The 19,725-nt window shown below is 40.8% G+C and overlaps 3 protein-coding genes across 11 annotated transcripts in view; all 3 read right to left on the bottom strand.

The window, feature by feature from the left end:
- Positions 1–19,725, bottom strand: part of LOC108881900 (class I histocompatibility antigen, F10 alpha chain) — a 272,592-nt gene that overhangs the window by 41,882 nt on the left and 210,985 nt on the right. For 2 of the 6 annotated variants that reach the window (XM_051068655.1, XM_051068640.1), the window contains exon 1: positions 16,978–16,987. The exons of the other annotated variants lie outside the window; for them this stretch is intronic. The gene's annotated coding sequence lies outside the window, so the exon portion shown is untranslated. Of the gene's footprint in view, positions 1–16,977; positions 16,988–19,725 lie in introns of those variants that run through there. 6 annotated transcript variants of the gene reach the window in all.
- kifc1 (kinesin family member C1) lies at positions 1,116–7,525 on the bottom strand. The gene is made up of 17 exons (XM_018674112.2): positions 7,437–7,525; positions 6,542–6,634; positions 6,138–6,237; positions 5,751–5,804; positions 5,469–5,552; positions 5,114–5,312; positions 4,836–5,001; positions 4,498–4,665; positions 4,203–4,316; positions 4,014–4,100; positions 3,691–3,888; positions 3,427–3,591; positions 3,107–3,245; positions 2,736–2,875; positions 2,533–2,606; positions 2,282–2,357; positions 1,116–2,014 (listed from the first exon to the last, which is right to left on the bottom strand). The coding sequence occupies exons 2-17, from the start codon at positions 6,629–6,631 to the stop codon at positions 1,970–1,972; spliced, it is 1,899 nt and encodes a 632-aa protein (XP_018529628.1). The 5' UTR covers positions 6,632–6,634; positions 7,437–7,525; the 3' UTR covers positions 1,116–1,969.
- Positions 8,116–18,980, bottom strand: znf384a (zinc finger protein 384 a). 4 transcript variants are annotated; one of them, XM_018674113.2, is made up of 11 exons: positions 18,823–18,980; positions 16,774–16,841; positions 15,716–16,031; positions 15,444–15,566; positions 14,677–14,840; positions 14,516–14,592; positions 14,167–14,391; positions 12,324–12,491; positions 11,685–11,763; positions 11,411–11,569; positions 8,116–11,171 (listed from the first exon to the last, which is right to left on the bottom strand). In XM_018674113.2, exons 2-11 carry the CDS (start codon positions 16,834–16,836, stop codon positions 10,746–10,748), a joined length of 1,800 nt encoding a protein of 599 aa, XP_018529629.1. In that variant the 5' UTR covers positions 16,837–16,841; positions 18,823–18,980; the 3' UTR covers positions 8,116–10,745. The 4 variants fall into 4 exon arrangements, with proteins under 4 accessions (XP_018529629.1, XP_018529631.1, XP_018529630.1 ...); XM_018674115.2 differs by having other exon boundaries at positions 14,677–14,807; XM_018674114.2 differs by lacking the exon at positions 18,823–18,980 and adding an exon at positions 18,472–18,794.

The following is a 19,725-nucleotide window of genomic DNA, read 5'->3' as shown; positions in this document are numbered from 1 at the left end:
GACACAGTTTTAGTTGACAAGCTACAAAAGCAAAGCTCCTGACTGGAGATGAAGGTGTAGTTGTTGTGGGGATGTGTTAGTAGCGGTGGTCCTCTCCTTCCTCCCAGCAGACACACAAACACTTGCTTCAGACTCTAATCATGCCGTTACAGATGTGACGTTAGCCCGCTAGCTAGCTCACACGGCTGGCTACGAAAAAAAAAACAAAAAAAAGAAGAAAAAAAAAGAACATGAGCCGCAGCCGACATTAAACTCACCGTTTCAGTTGACAGTGCAGGCTTTCAGAGAGCAGTCTCCGGCCGAGCTGAGGGCAGTGTGTCCTGCCTGTTTATCCAGGCCATGAAGTTTGAGGAGCATTTTTAAAAAATGTTCTTCTCCTCTGAGCTCTGCAGCGGCAGACAGCGACGCGTCGCCTTTAACAGGGTTCCAGACAGACGAGCCAGACTTTGGCCGACGGAAAATAAATTAAATAAATAATTGAATACACATGTAAATGCATCGTTAATCTTACTATTATTCATTTAATATTTAAAAACTTGAATAAAATTGTGAATAATTATCACATTTAAAAAGCGACAAGCGATAAAAAAAGTTCATTTTACAGAACATCTTTTTTCTTTATCCCTCTTAGAAATTTGTTACATACACTGTTATTATAGACTCAGTTAGCAGTTTATTAGGAACATGCAGCTAAAACTAATGCAGTTTAATGCAGCAGTCTGCACTAAATCCTCCCTTTCTGAAGATTTAAATGTCCAGTTTTATGTTATTGAAGTGCTGATTTAACTGTAGTCATCTGTAGTTTGTGCTGCTGAATTGAGTTCTGTAATATGTTGTACATATATTCTGTTATTTGTCCACTCAATGACATTTGGCTAAATAACAGACACCTCTCTGTATAATACTCAACAGCACCACAAACTACATCCTCCAACATGATCTACAAGATTCATCTAAAAGGAAAACAAACAGACAAACTGACAAGAGAAAGCTCATCATCTTTATCACGAGCTGAGATTGAGGCAAACTGTTTGTCACATTCTGGACATAACTCATAGCTGCAATGAAGTTTGCCGTCTGAAGCAAGTTCAACCAAGAATAAAGACAACAGGACGTTCACGATGAGGGATTTATCACAACTTACACGTCCCTGCAACTTGATTTTAATATGGTAAAACAAACAATGACTATGACCTGGAAAACAGAAATAAAAACACATTAATGAGGAATGATAAATGTGGAACACTGTAGAATATTGTGAAAAATGTTAATCAATAATATATACAAGATTAGCCACAATGTGCTTTAAATGTATGAAAGCATTAGAAATAAACATCTGGCAGCACAGGAAAAACAAGCAGCCCATCTACTGAAAGTCTTTATTATTTCAGCTTGTTGGGCCAGAGAGCACAGACTGAAAAATAAAATTTAAAAAAAAAAAAAAAAGACCACTTATTGCCACAAGTGTCACACACAAATCAAGAAAAATATAAGTGATAGTATCTGTTTAATTTGACTACATTTATTGACTAAATGCAACCTGCCATATTTAAACTGAAAATAAAGAATATTTTGGGTCAAAAAAAAGAAAGAAGAGGAAAATATGATAAGCTTAATGGAGATTATCAGTCAGAAATACCGAGAGACATTTGTATTTCAAAAAATATACAACAATCAGCCTCAACATTAAATCCAGTTACTTGTTTTAATGTTGAGGCTGATTGGTGTATGTATACATCCACCTGATTTACATAAAAGATGTAAGAATTTTAAAAGCCTCTAATAAAGGCCCTGAGAATATACAAAAGGATTTTAGAGTTTTTGGTTCTTACAGATTGGCACCATAGCGTGTGCCAAACAACACAATGTGTAAGTAAAAGACACAGGAAACTGAAGATTTCATGTCAGGACCATAATGGTGAAACTAGTAAGAACACAGGGTTTTTTTTTTTCCTTCAAGAGCTTCACTCTACTTCCTGTTGGCACTTGCAGTCCCAATAACACAGTCATTCACCTGTGAAGACAACAAATGCAAACATGACACAATGATTATTTACTTTCCTGACTAATTAATCAAACAATGTGAGGAAAACACTAATGACATTAGCACACAAAACATGATGGATTACTGGAAAAACATTTCTCAAACATAAGATGATTTAACATAATGACGAAGTTCACTTTATCCACAGTTTCACATCATGTTATTAATGTTTGTGTACGATCTCTTTCCACCTGTCTCATGAATAAAATATATTAAACAACCATAAATGCCACTGACCTTGCTGGCAAACCTCAAGGAGTTGAGGGTTTCCCCAAAGCTGTCTGACTCTGGAGCAATGTTCACAAACATCAGGCTGGGACAAGAAAGACAAAAATACAGTCCACATTAATAAACTCATAAGAACTTATAAGAATTACAATATGAAAGCTGGACTTCAACTGCATGTCAAATTAGCTGGTAAATTGTGAATCAAACCCTTGATAAATTATTAAAAAGAATGGTTGAAGCTATATTAAAGATAGACTCACGTTTTGCTGTTTCCTCCCAAGCAGCCCTGCAGAAGGTAGGTGAGCTTGGAGTTTCTGTATGGAACATAGCTCTCCTGGAACACAAATAAAACCAATTTATGTCAAATAAAATAAATCAATATAATTTTATAATATATCTAAGCTTCCACAGAAGCTGCAGACTGTCAGCATTCTCATTTTTATCCAGGCTCCTGCTTACAGACCTTGTTGGCCAGTGCGGCGATGACGATGCCCAGGTTGGACAGGGAGCCGTTGATGGCCGTCATCTCTTTGAAGCGCTCACCCTGAGACTGACTCTTCACCATTCGCTCACTGCCAGCCAAATCCACTAGACACAGAGTGGCTGTGTACACAAAAACAAACAAAAAACATCTTTATTAGAAAAGATACAGTGAATTCAGATTTTAACAGGTGATGACCGAACAGAAGATGAATCTGAGGCACGGTGACATTAATGTGTAATGAATTTGTTCCATCGCTCACAGAACTGATGGCCAATTAATGTTGTGATATTCTAAATATACAAGTGCAGCCACAGCTCGGATACTGGCATAATCAGTGGGATTATACTCACACTTGCATTTGACATCCCTGCCAGCATTCACTCCCTCGATGTCCAGCTGGAAGACTGAATGGGAGCGAGATGAGCGGTCATTCTGGGCTGTCTGGGCAGTGGAACGATTCTGATTGGCCAGGGCAATCAGACCGAGAACCTGGAGGGAATTAGAGAGACTTTTTTAAAAACTCTTACTTGTGTACTTGTTTTTCAGTTTCAAAATGAACTGACTCCAATCTGCTGTGAGTTACTGCAACTTCATACAAGGATTTTTTTGGATGCTGGTTAGGAGGCTGATTATAGTGTAACTGAAGCAACAGAGATGTCGTTGACTGTACCTGATCCTCGTTGGAGACCTTTTCATAGGTGAGGTTGGTGATTGTCACCTCATTATTGGTAGACTTTCTGATCTCATGCTCGGGTCTCTTGCTGGCTTTGCCGGTGTAGAGGAGGTCTCGCAGGGTCTCATTGTAGATTTCAACAAAGCTCGCTGTGAAGGTGAACTGAGGTAAAACAGAAAGGTTCCATTTATTATTATATCTCCTCCACAGTGAAAAACATGCACAGTACAGTCACTGGCATACGAAGAATGGTACACTAACCTCCCAGCCCTGTGCTCCCAGTTTCTCTGCTGCTTTGAAGATTTGCTGCACAGCTCTGGGGATGACACCTCTGCACTCATCAAACTCGCTTCCCTCCATGGTGTATGTCTTTCCACTTCCTGTCTGGCCATAGGCAAAGCAGCAGACATTGTAGCCGTCGAGTGCTGACTGCACCAGCAGAGAGATCTCTTCAAAGACCTGAAAACAAAGTGACAAAATCACATCATTTTATTTCATTCATGTATTTTGCTTTTACTGTTTTTCATGATAACTCAACATTGTTTTATATATTGTGAATTATAATACACAGGTTTATTGTTTACCTCCTGTTGTGAAGTCTGGGGGCCAAACACTCGGTCAAAACTGAAGTTGTAGTTCTTCTGAGTGTCTGTGGTTTTTCCTGTGTGAGACTGAGAAGCAGAAACTTTAGTCTTGTAGTTTAAGACATGCTTATAAAACTAAAAGCAAATGTTTCTGCTCTGTCATATCTGGTATTCTAACAGGATTCTCACCTCCTCTGTTTTGGCCAGTGTTATCATCTTGTTGTCACTGGCTGGGAGCTGGATGTGTTTGCTGAGGCCTCCACCCACCAGTGGGCGCACTCTGCAAAAGACCCTGATATTACCCTGCATGAGAAAAGTGATGGGCAAATTAGTCTCATTCGTCAGTGTGAAGCTTGTTGATTTGGTTGTGAAGTGCTAGCAAACAAAACAAAGTACAAAAATAATCAAAGAAAGGAATGAACCAAAACTTCCACAGGCCTTTGAGGATGCTGTGTTGTATGGTTACCCAACATGGTAACTTGACCTTGAGCTCCTGAATGGTATTGTGGAGTCGTCTGCGCTCCATTTCCCCGGCATGAAGCTCGTCCTTTTGCTGGGCCACAGTCTCTTTGAGACAGCGGACCTCTTCCTCTGTGTCTCTGAGAGTCGCCTGCACACGGGCCAGAGTCGACTCCTGAACTGAAAGCTTCATCTGAAGTGGAAAGAAAAAAACAACTAAAAATCCTATCCTTTCCCAAAATAGTTCCATGTGGGTTATGAACGTTATGAACAGGTCAAGTCTGTCAGATGGTATACTTATGTAAGGATACCACACACACTCAAAAATAATCACTATCTGCTGTTCAGCAGCTGATGTTATACCTTGAGAGTTTGTAGCTCTGTCTCCTGGCTGTCTCTGAGTGTCTCCATGACCTTGTATTTTCCCTCCAGGTTGGAGAGCTCCTTCTGAAGAGTATTCTTATCACTAGACACTTTCTCCAACTCATCCCGGACTTCCGACAGTGCCTGCAGCTCCTCTTCATACTCACTTTAATCGACAAAAAGAAATGAAATTAACAACCAAATTGGTAAAACCTACAATGTAATGACAGTAAAATGTTTAATTTGATTAATTTTTCCAGGTAAAATGGTCCTTGCACCTGATCTGGCTCCTCTGCCTCTCAAGCTCTTTCTCCATTCCAGCCACTCTTGTTTGGTTCTGGGCCACCGAGTCTCTCAGAACCTCATTCTCCTGGTTGACAGATTTGACCTTGGTCTGGTAGTTACGGATCTTACCCTCCATGTCGCTGACTTTGCCCTTCAGGTCCCATGCATGACGTCGAGGGGCACCACCCCCACCTGTAAACAAGAGCATCACCGACAGGTGTGACGGCTCCATTCAGATCTCATCAGTCTTCTCCAGTTTTCCATTCAGGCCATTACAAAGGAAACTTTAATGATTTGATTGATTTGACCTGATTTTGTAAAGGAACAAGAACCAAGCAGGTGTCTCACCTGTCTTTGTAGCAGTGGATGCAACAGGTTGTTTGACGTTGGCTCCTTTTGCTGCAGCTGAAGCTACAGTTGGTTTCAGGGCGCCTGATCAGACAGTAGTAAAATAACAAAGAAATTAGCAGACGTGTTCATGTAACACCCAGATCTACTGCCTTGATAATAATACCTTGCACGTGTGATGAACCTAAAGGACTTCTGAATTTTCAAACACATCTGACTTTGAAAAAATAAACTCTCAGCTCATGCTCTTTACTCTACTGCCCAGCACACAGGTCATCTTACCTCTGGTAGGACCAACAGCCACAGTGGCAGCTCCCATGCTTCTTACTGGCTTAGCTGATTGAAGGAAGAGTAAAACAGAGAGATATATGTTTAATAAAAGAACAAGGGGACCTCAAAATAAAAAAAAATGCTTGGGCTAGAAAAAATATGTCTAATTACATTTTGCAAGAATTAATCATCAAATTCCTTCCCTCAAACTCTTTCATCAACAGTCCTGGTGAATTCTGACACATTAAAACTGATAAATAAGCAGATACTTCCTGCTAACACAATGGTGAAGTGCTTTTATGAGCAATAATTTACAGTGCATGCTAGATTATATCTGCACAAATGCCTGAACAAAAAGTTCTGCGCAGTTTATGACCTTGGTGAAAAACAGAAACTTACAAAGAGGTGCCCTGGTTGCAGCAACAGGAGGTCTCTTGCCACCGATGATTGTAGCTGCTGCCTGGGGTTTGACATGCTCTGGGTCCTTACGAATCCGCTTCTGTAAACACAAAAAAACACCACCCAGCATGAAGCAGTGATTCAGCTTTTTGGGCAACAGAAATAACCTACTGCACACCTACGATTCATGATCATTTTAGGGACACATAAATGTGTACCAAGTCTGTTATATGGGCTCTATGGGTATTCAGCTTGTGAAATATTACAGGTAAGTGCAGAAACATGAATGCTTGACAACAGTACACGGACAGTATTTGTAGAGCAGCTATAGATTGAGAAGCAGAGTAAATCACATGTTAACAAAGCAGATGAAACGAAAGATGTAGATGATGTTTAGTACAAACCTGAGCAGGCGCAAGGTCTTGGGCATTCTCTGCGCTGCTGCTGCTGCTTGTAAGGACCCTCTTGCTTGACATAACTGGCAAGCGGGACATAATCTGTTGAGAGTTCAGAGGTAAATCATAGTCATACCAGACTAATTACGTTTTGGACAAACAAATGCTTGGCTCTGTGACATGAGAGGCACAAACTGGGACTATGGCACTGTCAGCTCCACAGTAAAACAAATAAAAATAATAATAAAACAAATCTCCCAGTGTATGTTATTAGAAGAGTAAAGGGCATGGAAAAATAACTCCAACGCTAATCTCAGTCTCGGATTAACAGTATGGCACAGATGCTATGGGTGCAGGTTTGACTTTATACTGTAGCTTGGTCTCACCTGACTTTAGCATTAACCAGTCAAAAGTTTAAGGTCAGGTAAAGTTCATTTAAACGACAATAAGATGACATAATTAAGTGGCCCGTGTCGTATACTGGTTACAGGATGGGGACTGAACCACTTTACAGTTATCAGTTAGCTAGTCCTCAGTTACCTATAACTTTAGCTTACGTTACAAGAGTGATAGCAATGGCCAACCATACACCCAGAGCTGACACTGTCTGCTTAAACACAACCAAACCTAATATTTATTAACTCAAACATATGCGGTGTCATTTAGGAACGCGTCAGATATAAATTAACTTCAGTTGGATTGTAGTTAGCCATTTAAAACGAACTAAACAGAGTGCATGTTACCACTAACGTTAACTGCCGTTAGCTTGAGCATAAAAGGAAGATGACTACGTTAAATTACTGGACCAACTGTATTTGGAAAGTTCCCGAGCAGAGGTTTGCAACACCCTATTCACTATTTGGGCTAAACAAAATTAGTATTAGCTTTTATTTATAAAAGTTACCTTTAATAAAACTGAGTGTCCGCTCCCTTTGACTACAATCCTCCACCGTCTCCAACCGTTTGAATTTGAAATTGAACTGTTTTGGTGGGCGCTTCGGACAGGCTGCCGTGATTGGTCGAGCCAGCGTAAACCCCGCCTCTATATTGTGGTATGTTTGTTAGGCCGTGCGGAGTGCCTCGCTTGGGCGGGACTTACGCTCTGCACGGTTACTCCAGCGCAAAAGGCAAAATCCTGTCGCACTAGATAAGTAAAACGAATCATATTTTACGATTCATTATAGATGCGTCACTAATGAAATCTGGTTCATAATTTCCAATACTACGTTGACAACTAGAAATCTCATATACGCCATAATTTATTAAGTGCAAAAAATAAACTGTTGCTCTTAAGCTTACACCCACTCACTGTTGCATTCATAGACTGGTGTATATATTTTTAAACGTTTTATCTACAGTCTCGTTTCATGCAGTCATTGGTCTGTAAATTAAATCGTCATTTATGTCAAACTGACTAACACTGTCTCACCTTATGTGTATAGGGATTTTGCAATTCTAACTCAAAAATCAGACACAACTTGGGCCTCAGATTTTATCAAACCAGCCAAAAAGAATAAAATGATCACACATTCTCATCAATAACATGCAGTCTGGATGTCAATCGAGTAAATCAAACGATTAAAGTTTTTTCATCATAAACTGTTTTTGAACTTTATTCTCCTTAAGGGAAGAAACAGTCTGTTCAGATGAGCAAGAGGTGTAACTGTGCATACAGTATGCAAGAGTGTAGCATAAGAGGGCAGTTAATAACTGTATTATTATCAGGAGCATCAGTAATAACATTAACAAGAATATTGAGAATGGGTTATTTTTCATAAAAAGACACAATGAAATACAAGGAGGAGTATACATGGAGACAATCAGCCTGATGTATAGGCTGCTCGAACATTTTGATTGGGTAGAGATAGCTTGTGCACAAAAACATGGCAGCAGTGTCCCAGGTCAACAATATCATAGCCTTGTTTAATATTATTTCATTGTTAAGATGTGCTCAGATCATCTGTAAAAGTGCTCATGGAGGAATTCTCATGGGTTAACAATGGTAAAGATTTAAAGGTTTTCAGATCACAGTCATTCACTTTTGCACAGTGTCACAATATTCTTGTCTAATAACAATTCCTGTAAATGATTCTAAAAAATAAAACATACTCAGCTGAACAATCATAATTTGGAGTATCACCAAGACCAATGAGTGGGTGTGGTTGAAAGTGCAGGAAATTAACTACAATTACAGAAAAATGAAAAAATATTTTTCAATAATTTAACAAATATTTAGGAAATTCCCTAAATTTTCAGGCCTGGAATTGACCCTTCTTTGCAGACTTAGTTGAACGTGACTGTTAGGGTCCATCAACACTAAAGGTGACCTGGGACACAGCCAATGATTTGGTACTGGTTAATTTGAGTTCCTTTAGTTTCCATATATGCTTTACACAGGACATACTTCCCTTTTACAGATGAAAAAGTCTTTTCTATCTATTTTATGTACAGCATACTGAAATACAATAATGCCTCAGTTTGATAATAATGTGAATAACATTTGCAATACAGTTATAATGAAAGTAGTAATAATATGTATGAAAAGTTCTTTAAAAAAAGATTGATAACAGTACCTGTCAGCCATTTTTATCACACAATCATTATTTCCCCAACAACCACCCTGACAGTGACGAGTTGGGCTGCCTTTACTCACTGGAGGATAGTAAACTGTCTTCCTTTGAATACTAAGAAAAAAGTGGGACTAAAACGCTCTGTTAGGACTTTTCTTTCTGTTCCCTTCACATTCATGCACTCACTCTGTTCTCTCTCTGAGTTTGTTCACACGTTCCTCTGTTGGTAGAAAAATACATACATGATATATTAAAAAAAGTACAACGATGACAAACATAGGCGTGAAGTACAAGCTTCATCAAGTGCTTTCTTTATGACCCCTCCCACCCCACCGACCCCTTCTCTCTCTCGTGTTTACGTCTTGTTCTGCTGCAGATTCCTCACATTTAGTGCATTCTTGAACTGTTCCATCTTTTTTGTTCAAAACTTTGGGCTCCGACGAAGAAATGGATCCTCGACTCCTCGCCGTCTGAGGGGAGGTGGGTGTGAATAGGGACTTCATGATTTGTGAAATCAGCGCTGAGTTTCAGGCCCAGGCTTTAGCCTGATTCCACAAAACACCACATCCTTTTCTTCCGGCTGCTTGCAGTCTTTTCTCAGGCTCCAATTTTGATTTCCTGATCCTAGTTGTCCACAGCACCTTTACAGTGCCAATCCAGTCAAACTTATTTACTCAGTCCGTCCTCAGTTTTCAGATCAGTAGCACTGCCTTGCTGTTTCAGTTGCTATTATGAATCTTAACAGTTTTTCATGATTGATTCCTTGTCTTCTCTCTCTCCCTTGTTTTGGCTTGAACTAAATAGTGGAGAATGTTCAGTTTAATGTGATCAGAATTTTTTTTTTTAAAAATCGCACCATTCTTTGGACCATAAATATGCAGAGAATAGTGTGATTTTTTATGTTACAGATATTTTACACTTTGATACTCCGATGATGCCTCTTGCAAACAATGCAATAAAAAAAGAGAAGGACATCAGGGGGCCTCTTTTATCAAGATTCTCAGAGCAGATCTGCTGGTTTAGGATCAGGTATTAAAAATGTTTTATGAAGCAAGTAAGTTGATGACCTGTGCTCTGACTCACAGTTGATTAAAGGTGAAATAAGAGTAAAGATTCATTTAATCAACCTCTCATTCATAATAATATAGATTAAGTTTTGGTTAAGTCCTCACAAACTGAAGGACTCAGGAGTAAACAAGTTATATCAGTGTCCTATACCAGCATTTCTACTGAGAGACACTTGGAACAAGTGGGCTCAGGAATCGAGTAGCACACTGCAAAATATCTATGTTCAAACAAGTCATTTAACGTTGCACTCAGTATTAAAGCTTCTTAAAATGAAGAAAAAAATGGCAGTGAGTGAATGAAATCTGTATTTCTGAACAACTCCTTTCAAAATAATGTCACTCAAAGCCACAGGAAAGTGAATCTAAACTGATCCCACTGGTGTCTTGCTACATTTTTGCAAATTCAGTAAAGTATCAATAAACCAGATGATTTGCATCTGGTTTATTGGGTATTAGCCTTTTTTCTTGTTTTAAGAAGACTGTAATATTGAATAGAGTTAAACTGCTTGTTCATGTGGACCTTTTTACACTGCAGACACAATAAGTAATTCCTCGAACAGAGTGGGAAGACGCAGCCTATGAGTTCATGTGCTCCACCTGTATGGCTGATGTGGAGACTGTGAGGCAAAGGTCTTTGTGGACCACAGGTAGGTCCGCCACAGAAACTGGTTTGTACTGGATCTCACTGGCTGCCACTGTCTTGTACTGATGTAGGTCAAACGGGCATGGAACCACAGCTTCTGTGGGTTGCTGGGGTGGTTGGTAGCTGCCTGGGGGTCCCGGGTTAGGGTTCTGGTTGGTGTTATTTGGGTTGTTCTGGCTTTGGAGCTGGCCCGCTCTACCCGCACCTCCTCCACCAGCACCTCCTCTCCCTCGGCCACGGCCTCGGCCCCTGCCCCCTCCGCCTGGTGTAAGGCCCTGAGCCTGCTGAGCAGCTACTGTTGCTGCCACTGTTAGCGGGTCAGGGTTGTGCTTCCTCATGTGTTTCATTAGATACGTCTCCTGGAGAAGGAGAAGAAGTGCTTAATTCAAGGTTCTTCGGATAAAAATGGCTGGTTGTTTTCTGTATACAAAACATATTCACTAGACTGGTGAGTTGCCTGTTGATAAAGCACTGCCAGTAAGAAAGATTTTTCAGCCAGTGTCTAATAGACAAATAACAGACATAGCAATCATGTCAGAGTCTGTCTACTCCATAAAAACTCATGTCTCATGTTTGTTTGACAAGTCTGAGAGCCTACCGAGGTATAGGATCGGTTACAGAGGCCACAGGAGAACAGCTTGGCATGTTTGACAGTGTGTGTGGACAGGTGCACCTCCAGGCTGGCAGCGTCTGTGTAACCACGGTTACAGTTGTGGCACTTGAACGGCTTGTCTTTGTTGTGCTGCCGACGGTGAGACTGTGGGGAAGAGAGGAGACAAAAAAAAAAAGAAACAGATAAGAAGAAATCAAAGTCTTACTTGAGCAGATGCCATCAGGTCACCACCAAAGAACAAACCTGGGAATAAACTTACCTGTAAGTTGGACAACTGAGTGAAAGCTTTTTCACAGCCAGGATGGTTGCACTTGTACGGTCGGTCACCGGTGTGAATCCTGAAAAAATCAGTTACACACACTGTCAGTTAATTACACTCAATATATTTCACTTTACTGCTGCAGAGCGATGGACATTGTTGCAAGTATTTATATGTTTTTTCTCATCCAAAGCAACATATTGTTCACTGTTAAACAGTGTTACGCCACTTCAAACTCAATGTGCTAATTCCTCCTTAGACATTTATCAATAACCATCATTCACAAATCAAAGGTAAAATATACACAGCTTAGTAGTTCATCCCTTCGCTTTCTCATATTTTAGTTTCTTCTGAATTTACTTTCACTTCCATAAAAGGCAGTTCCTTTAGGTACATGATTTTATAAGCTATTATATCTTTGTGGTTGTTTGTATTTCTTCAAACACTTTAGATAAACTTTACCATTGCTTTTAGACCACTGTATAATACCATGGCAAAACAACATTGACAGATGCTATAAACACATAAAAATCACAATGCCATAACTCTCCACACACCTGCTCCCATACATGCACACATCAAAAAACACCCGAACATTCATGTCCACCCAGCCCAGCCCAGCCCAGCCCAGACCAGTACCGTGTGTGCTGCTGTAGGTGACTGAGCTGCCTGAATGTTTTCTGGCAGTAGGAGCAGCTGTAGGGCTTGGCCCCAGTGTGGATGCGGATGTGCTGGGACAGGTAGCTGGAGTTGGCAAACGACTTGGAGCAGTGGGGACACTTGTGGGGCTTGGCCTCAGTGTGGTTTCTAACACGGGAAACCGGGATTGGAGGGTTGAGAGGGTGGAGAGAGAGAAACAGAGAGAGAAACAGCGAGAGATTTTTAAGCTACAGCATGACCAAACTTCATGATGAACTGAAGACCAAATCATGCGCTTAAGTTAACAGGATCTGCGATCAATCATGTTGATCACAGATCATTACGTTTGACAGTGTGCTCTTTGTGCTGTGTCTGAGTTGTGAAAACACAGAACAAAAACATACAGCAAGCACAGTCACGCTTTTCTCTTTCTCGCTCTCTCTCTCTCTCTCGCAGTCTCTCTCTCCATTTGGTGTGCCCTGCTTTCAGTGCAGTGAGTGTGTACTGTATATGAATGTCTGGCTCTGCTGCAGTCAGTGTAAATTCTAAACGTGTGGTAGGCCTTCCTGGTTAAAACTAATGGCCTGAAACCCACAAAGAAAACCCGGTGCATGGCAATAAGGGAAATGAAAACATGAAAGAAGGTGAATGACATGGTCAAACATAAAATTAAAACATTAATCAGTCGTGACGGCATTAACTAGAAAAAGCAGCTTTGTCCCTTTTGGAGATATGATGATGAGGGTGTGTAAAACATGCAGACTAACTTGGTGCAGTAAAAAAATGGCAAAGACAAAAAGGAGGGTGTGTTGATTTAAAGTGGTGAATTATCATATATTTGGGATGTAAATAAGAGACTGACTTCCCAGCTGACAACATTTTCACTATCTGCCAATCGATGTCGTCATCTGTAGATTTTGAAGTATATTTCTTTATTTCTTTATATTTTAAAGACTGGGTTATTTGACTATCATATTTTATTTTTACCTTTACATTATTTTATTCCTCTTTATTTATCTGTACATGTGAAATGGAGCACTGCAATGCAACAATTTCCCGCATCGGATTAATAAAGGATTCTGATTCTGATTCTGATTAATCACTGCCCCAGTGTGATCTTAACTAAACTCCTATTTTCACTATTTTTTCTGCTTGACATAAAATGGGATATTTTAACATAGTAGTGGCTCGTATGACAGTGAAAGATCTCCAGAAGGTGCTTCAAACCAAAGAGGGGATGTTTGAGGGATTTGGGTGAAAACAGGGGTGGAAAGAAAACAGATTAACTAAGATTAGGGAACATGCATGCAGTACCAAGACAAGCTTGTGATGGTATCACCAGGAGGATGAGAAAGGTAACACCAACCAGCTGGTAAATCCGAGGTGTATTTAGTTGGTAGCTGGTGGTGTAAGTTGACTATTTCTACCAAACACCAGATCATCCACCCAGGATGTATTCTGAGAGGATTTTAGTTCATAAGGGATCAAAGCAACAGTTAAATTTAGTGATGAAGCTGGCCCCCTGTTCTGATAATTAATCAGTTACAATAAAATGACTAAGCTTTGATAAATGCATAAAAATAACAAGCTTAGAACTGTGACTTAATTTAAGTTTGGTTGAAGTGTTGCACCTTCAAAGGTGATGCTTAGACTGTGCAAAAAGAGCTTCACACTGTCAACACTCTCCCAAAAGACCCCGGCACATCCCTGCCTCACCATCCCTTCATCCATCACCACACACAGGCCCACACACGTGCCTTAACAACAGGAATCACATGCACGAGCAGCCCCCCTCCACACAAACACACACACACAGAACCCCACAAACCACCCAGCCAAGTACCGTGTGTGCTGCTGTAGGTGACTGAGCTGCCTGAATGTTTTCTGGCAGTAGGTACAGGTGTAGGGTTTGGCCCCGCTGTGGATGCGGATGTGCTGGGACAGGTAGCTGGAGTTGGCAAACGACTTGGAACAGTGGGGGCACTTATGGGGCTTGGCCTCAGTGTGGGACTTGGCATGGATCTGCATGTCTGACTTGCTGAAGAACGTCACCGCACACATCCGACACCTTGGCAAGCGAGGAGTGAGAGAGAGAGAAGAAAACCTTTATGGCACACAAGGCAGTCAAAGAGATTTAATGTAGAGTTACCAATACATCTAATTTTAATCTAATCTAAATTTCTTTCCATTACCTGTAGGATTTGGGGCCATCCTTGCTAGTATGGTCATCCTCATCATTTGACAGGTCATATGGATCAGCAGTGTGGTGCTGTAACACAATGACAACATATTAGTGATGTTGACAGGGACAAACTACATGCTATAACAGAAGTCACATAACAGAAGCACTCACCTGTCCACCAGCTGCTAGGTGCGCCAGTATTAATGCATCACTTCCTGGAGGGAGAACCCCGCCTACTCCAGCCACTCGGCCCATCACCTGCTTACTCTTCCTGCCTCGCTTTGATGGCGCCGGCATTACAACTGCAGGAGGGACAGCAATGTCATCCTTCTTGTCTGGAAACAAGACACAAGTAAAAGGAAAACAGGCAAAAGAACAGGACAGAGACCGTGTATATTAGAGATGGAAAAAATCTGTCCATCACTTCACAAGAGCTGTTGTGCAGGATTGTGCTGCTCTGGTCAGGAGCAATATCAAATCTTACAAAAAAGATATACACACGAGTGTGCATAATTGCATGTGCATGGGTGTACCAACACAAAAAACGCAGGAAAAATAATTGTGAGTGGAAAACACAAATCTCTACTAAATTAAATGAAATTTGGCCTCATTATACTTTGTGACGTGTTTTAAGAATAAAAACAGGGAGAAAACAGGGGTCTTATTATATCAAACTAATAACAAATTCTCTTCAGGTTGTGTCATGGATGCCCTTGAGTGAAGTGCTCAATCCCACCTGCTCCTGTAGAGCTGTGAGTTTTACTGTGTGGACAGTGATGCAAGACACTGCTGCTGCTACTGAGCTAATATATTCCCCTGACACAAACATGTGAAAACTGATTAGCATAATACTTGACAATACCATCACCCAACACACTGCAGTTTGCATTAACATGTGGAACAGACTGAAGTGATGGTGAGTTGTGTCTGTGTTTTACCTGTATTTGAGGGATGCACTGCAGACACTATCATGGTGGTGGCAGTGGGGGGTCCAGCTACAAAGGACTGTGTGGAGGCAGTGGGGACCAGTGTGCCTTGAGGGGTGGTGATCACTAATCCCGCTGAGAGGAAAAGAGAAACTGTTATTCAAAACAAACATTTTACATTTATTCTCTCTGCATGTTAGAGTCACAATCAGTGCAGCTACAGAAAACCTCCATTTCCGACACTGCTAAAACCTGCTAAAGACACAGAGAGGCAGTCCACTAACCTGCAGTCATGATACCCGTGGAGGGAACAGGCACAACGGTGACGTTCTGGGAGGTGTGCGACTGGTGTAGATGTCCCCCAACTGCACTTAAAGATGCACTGCCACTGCCGCCTCCTGTAGTGCCCCCACCTCCTTCCTGCTTGGGGACCACTCGTACCCCAGCCCCTCCATCCACTGAGCCGGGGATGGCGAGCACAGCCGTGGGGTAGTGGGGGGAGGAGGTGGAAGACGCAGAGGAGTGAGGGAAGGAGGGCGCATTGGCCTTCTCTGGACCTAGCTGCTCCTTTGCCTTGTTCAGGAACATGGCGTTCTCGATCTAAATAGGGACGAGTAGAGGGGCGGGTTGGTGGTAAAGGGAAGGAGGTGAGGAAGGGTGAAGTGGAAAGGTGTATGGGATGGGTGAGGGTAAAAAGTTGGGAGGTTTCATGAGTGATGACAGGGTGAGGATGGGGTTAAGGAGTGATATGGAACCATGGAAGGAAGATAAAGTATGGAAAGGACAGAGACAGGAGGGAAATCAGGAGAGGAGAAACGAGGTGTTGGTGGCATAAGAGAGGTTAAAGTTAATGTGTGGAGGTTAATATGATGGTGAAGTAACAGGAGAGATGGAAGGTGTCACAAAGCAGGGTGGGGAGAGTGAAGGGGGGAGTCAATGTTGGGTTAGATCCATGTAGGGAGAAGACAGAGGAGGAGAAGGCAGCAATGGGAGAGAAAAGAGAACGAAGGCATGGTGAGATGCAAAAAGTAAATGAAAAAAGGAACAAAGAAGGGTCAAAGAGATGAGAGAGGAGAGGGACAGGAGTGATCATATGATCGAGTGAACCTTCATCTTGTCAAGAACTCAAATAACTTCTATGTGATGTTAAGCCAACTTCACCAATTAACCCAGCATTATTCGATGGTGTTATTAAAAACATGTTCAGGGTCAAATCATTGTCTGGTGTTATGCAATCTTTAAAGTATTTCCATAAACAGTCAAAGTTATGATCGATTCCGGGTATCTTTTGCCATAGCACATGTGTATGTCAAGACAATTCCAACAATAAGGTTGTCTCTACCTGTCCTTGTACAGTGGGGACGGGAGACCAAAAGTATGATGAGTTGAAATGGGAATCGTCCATTATTTCTGTAATTAAAAAGCAACACACTTAGAATACACCTGTCCTCCTCCTTCTTACTTTGCGCTTCTGTTTTTTGTTTTTTTTAAAGATAATTTTCATGTGAAATGAGACCATGCATGGCTGCATTTCAATCATCTCAGTTTGTTTCCTTTCCATGTATCCTCTCCTCTATTGGTTGAGACACTGAACATGTCACATTTCAGGGTCAGAGTGGAGCTCTGAGATTAGACAATCAAGACAGCTCTAAAAATTTAACAGGCTAAAGGCTAATGCTTTTAGGTTCATACCAGTAGCATTGTTTTTCAATAATATTTGATCTGATTTATGGAGAAGAGGATGTAAAAGGAATCAGGCAAAGATGTTCAATCCCAGAAGGGATGGATTAAAAAAATCTACAGGAGGACAGAAGAAGCAAGAGTTCAGACAACACTAATGATAATCAGTCTTTAAGGTTTTTTATGTTTTGTAACACAGCCCATGCACTTCCTCACTAGTCTCTTACACAGTATGTGTTGCTATTAACAAATTTCACAATCTTAGAATGGTTGCTTTATCAGCAACATCTTATTTTTGAAAACAATCCAATATTTTGTGTCAAAAAGTTGTAATTATTTATTGCCTGAAAAAGAAACACAGCTGTGTTCTCCCAAACAGTATGTGCTGAAAATAACATCCTCTCTAAGAGTGCATATGGTTTGTTGAAAACAACACTCACTGTTTAAAAGACTACTTTTCATCATGAAAGTTTGTCTGTTTCCTGATCATCTCCCACTGACACACTGGCAACATGTTCTCCGTAGCACAAATAAGGAAGTGTCAGTTTCACTGTTCTATATTGGCATGCATTTTGCACTTTATTTGTCACACACTTTGCTACTGTTATAGACCAACAGTAAAATACGTTTTGAGGTTTGGCTCTCTGTATGCATGTGAAAATTGTGAATGCCATGCATAGCCATATTGCTCACATACCAAGAGATGCATGCATGTAATTACATGTTAGTAAAGATGAGCTGACGTTTAATATAAGTGATAACTGTTATCCCTTTGGGGGAGATACAGGCCAATGAAAAATAAACTGCAACATAACAAGCGAATACAATGAAAAAATATACTCTGAAACAACTATGGTATCAATATATTTCATGCAAAACATTGTCACTGCAAAACTCAAAGACATGTTCAACGTTATTTTTCATGAGCCTCATCTCCCCTCTGCAGTTGCACAACTATAAATAAATGATAAGGTAAGCTTATAAGGCAAATTAATTAATTTCCCACAGCCTGCAGCTATCTGGCAACTTAGTGCCAGATTCAAGGGGCCGTTATTAGTGTAATACAAAGTCAATGTTTCAGTGCTCTGAGAGCCATTTTTTAACGAGGGGCACAAGCTGGCTCCAAAACGATGACACTGTTAGCTGCGCGCTAACGTTAGCAGTGATTGATGAAATCGTGTAAATACGAATTTCTCATCATTCGTTTAAATCAGTGAGCCCCTTTCAAAGCGCTCAGCCTGGATGTGTTACACTGCAGCTAAGCAGCTGCCATGGGCTAAATGAGATATCTGGGATATAAACAAACATGGCTAACGTTAGCTGGTTAACGCAACAAGACAAGGAGAGCTAGCTAACTTGCCTCCATTAATTTTCTCCTTTTGTTCGCTGGCTTGCTCTAGCTACAAGGAGGCCTGTATATTCATATGCTTAACTAGCTGGCCGCTTAGTAAACACAAACATCCTTGCTCCCTACGCCTCCATTCCTCACTCCCTGCTCATCTCGCTGAGAGAAAATAAAAAAAGAGAAAAAAAGTCTCGAATAAAAAAAAAAAAAAAAAAAAACGAAGACAGAAAAAAAAACGTCGACGCCGTTGCCTCTGTGGGAGACGCAGCTTCATGCAGACTTCCGGCGGTTGGGACGACGGTGCTCTCAGACACACTGAAAATAACAGTTAATTAACAACCGACTTGTAACTCCTGTGTTAATTACCGGTGAAATCGATTCCCCGTCAACCCCCCCGGAGCTTCCTCGGGTCGGGACAGTTGGGAAACTTTGTCCAAATCCGCCCCTCAAACCCCTCAGATGAGCCTTTTTTTCTTCGTTTTTTTTCCTTTTTTTCCCTCCAGCTCGCCTCAGCAGAGTCAAGGCAGCTTCAGTTAGACAGCTGCGTTTCCTGTTTCACCTTTCAAAATAAAACCCAAATAATTAACTGATATTGCTCTTTAATTAAAAAGGTACTGATGTCAAATTTAAGAATGTAATCACAATACAGGTGGAAATTGTGATAAAAAGTTTTTAAAAAGTTTTTTTTTTTTTATTCAGTAAATATCTATAAAAAAAAGAATATACTGTCCAGGTATTTGGCAGAAGACACTGCTCTCCATATTTAATTTACTGGTTCTACTGAGTGTTTTAAATTTTGTTCTGTAATTCACATGCCGAGTTTTCTCAGGTGATTCCTTTTAATTCGGAAGACAAAATCTTACTTCCTTTACCACCTCCCGTTAACTTGACACAGTTGCCAACGTCCACACGGTGCCTTCCGGTGTATTAATTATCCCGTCAGAGTACATCATTTCGATTATCAGTTTCAGTGTAAATATATTCAGTGTAACAACACACTTCTCAAATTTATCTCAATAGTCACACATCCCATTCAAAAGTAACCACCGTTGCAGTGTTCATGCAGTATGCCAACAATAAATTCACTGTTATTATTTTTTCTTATGCCCTCATCAATTAAAATAGATTACCTGTCCGAGAACTATACCTACTTCTTTTCTTATCTTGACTTTAGCATCAAAGGGACAAACACAGTTGTGGTTAGACGGTTGCTTGTTTGAATCCCTGGACAATAATAAATTACACCTGCAAGTTACTTTTGGGCAAGGC

Source organism: Lates calcarifer, linkage group LG3 (genome assembly GCF_001640805.2).
Source record: "Lates calcarifer isolate ASB-BC8 linkage group LG3, TLL_Latcal_v3, whole genome shotgun sequence".
In the NCBI taxonomy this organism is placed as follows: domain Eukaryota; kingdom Metazoa; phylum Chordata; class Actinopteri; family Centropomidae; genus Lates; species Lates calcarifer.
Note: the sequence above shows the minus strand (reverse complement) of the source record. Positions and strands in the feature narration are given on the sequence as shown.

What these genes read in the sequence shown, in the direction of transcription:
- znf384a (XM_018674113.2), bottom strand. Translation starts at nt 16,836, where the DNA reads ATGGACGATTCCCATTTCAACTCATCATACTTTTGGTCTCCCGTCCCC. An exon ending in CACGGGTATCATGACTGCAG is followed by an intron (nt 15,567 to 15,715) that starts GTTAGTGGACTG and finishes TTTTCCTCTCAG; the next exon opens with CGGGATTAGTGATCACCACC. An exon ending in ACCTAGCAGCTGGTGGACAG is followed by an intron (nt 14,593 to 14,676) that starts GTGAGTGCTTCT and finishes ATTGTGTTACAG; the next exon opens with CACCACACTGCTGATCCATA.
- kifc1 (XM_018674112.2), bottom strand. Translation starts at nt 6,631, where the DNA reads ATGTCCCGCTTGCCAGTTATGTCAAGCAAGAGGGTCCTTACAAGCAGC. An exon ending in GGCTGTTGGTCCTACCAGAG is followed by an intron (nt 5,553 to 5,750) that starts GTAAGATGACCT and finishes CTGTCTGATCAG; the next exon opens with GCGCCCTGAAACCAACTGTA. An exon ending in CACTGGCCAAAACAGAGGAG is followed by an intron (nt 4,101 to 4,202) that starts GTGAGAATCCTG and finishes TCTGCTTCTCAG; the next exon opens with TCTCACACAGGAAAAACCAC.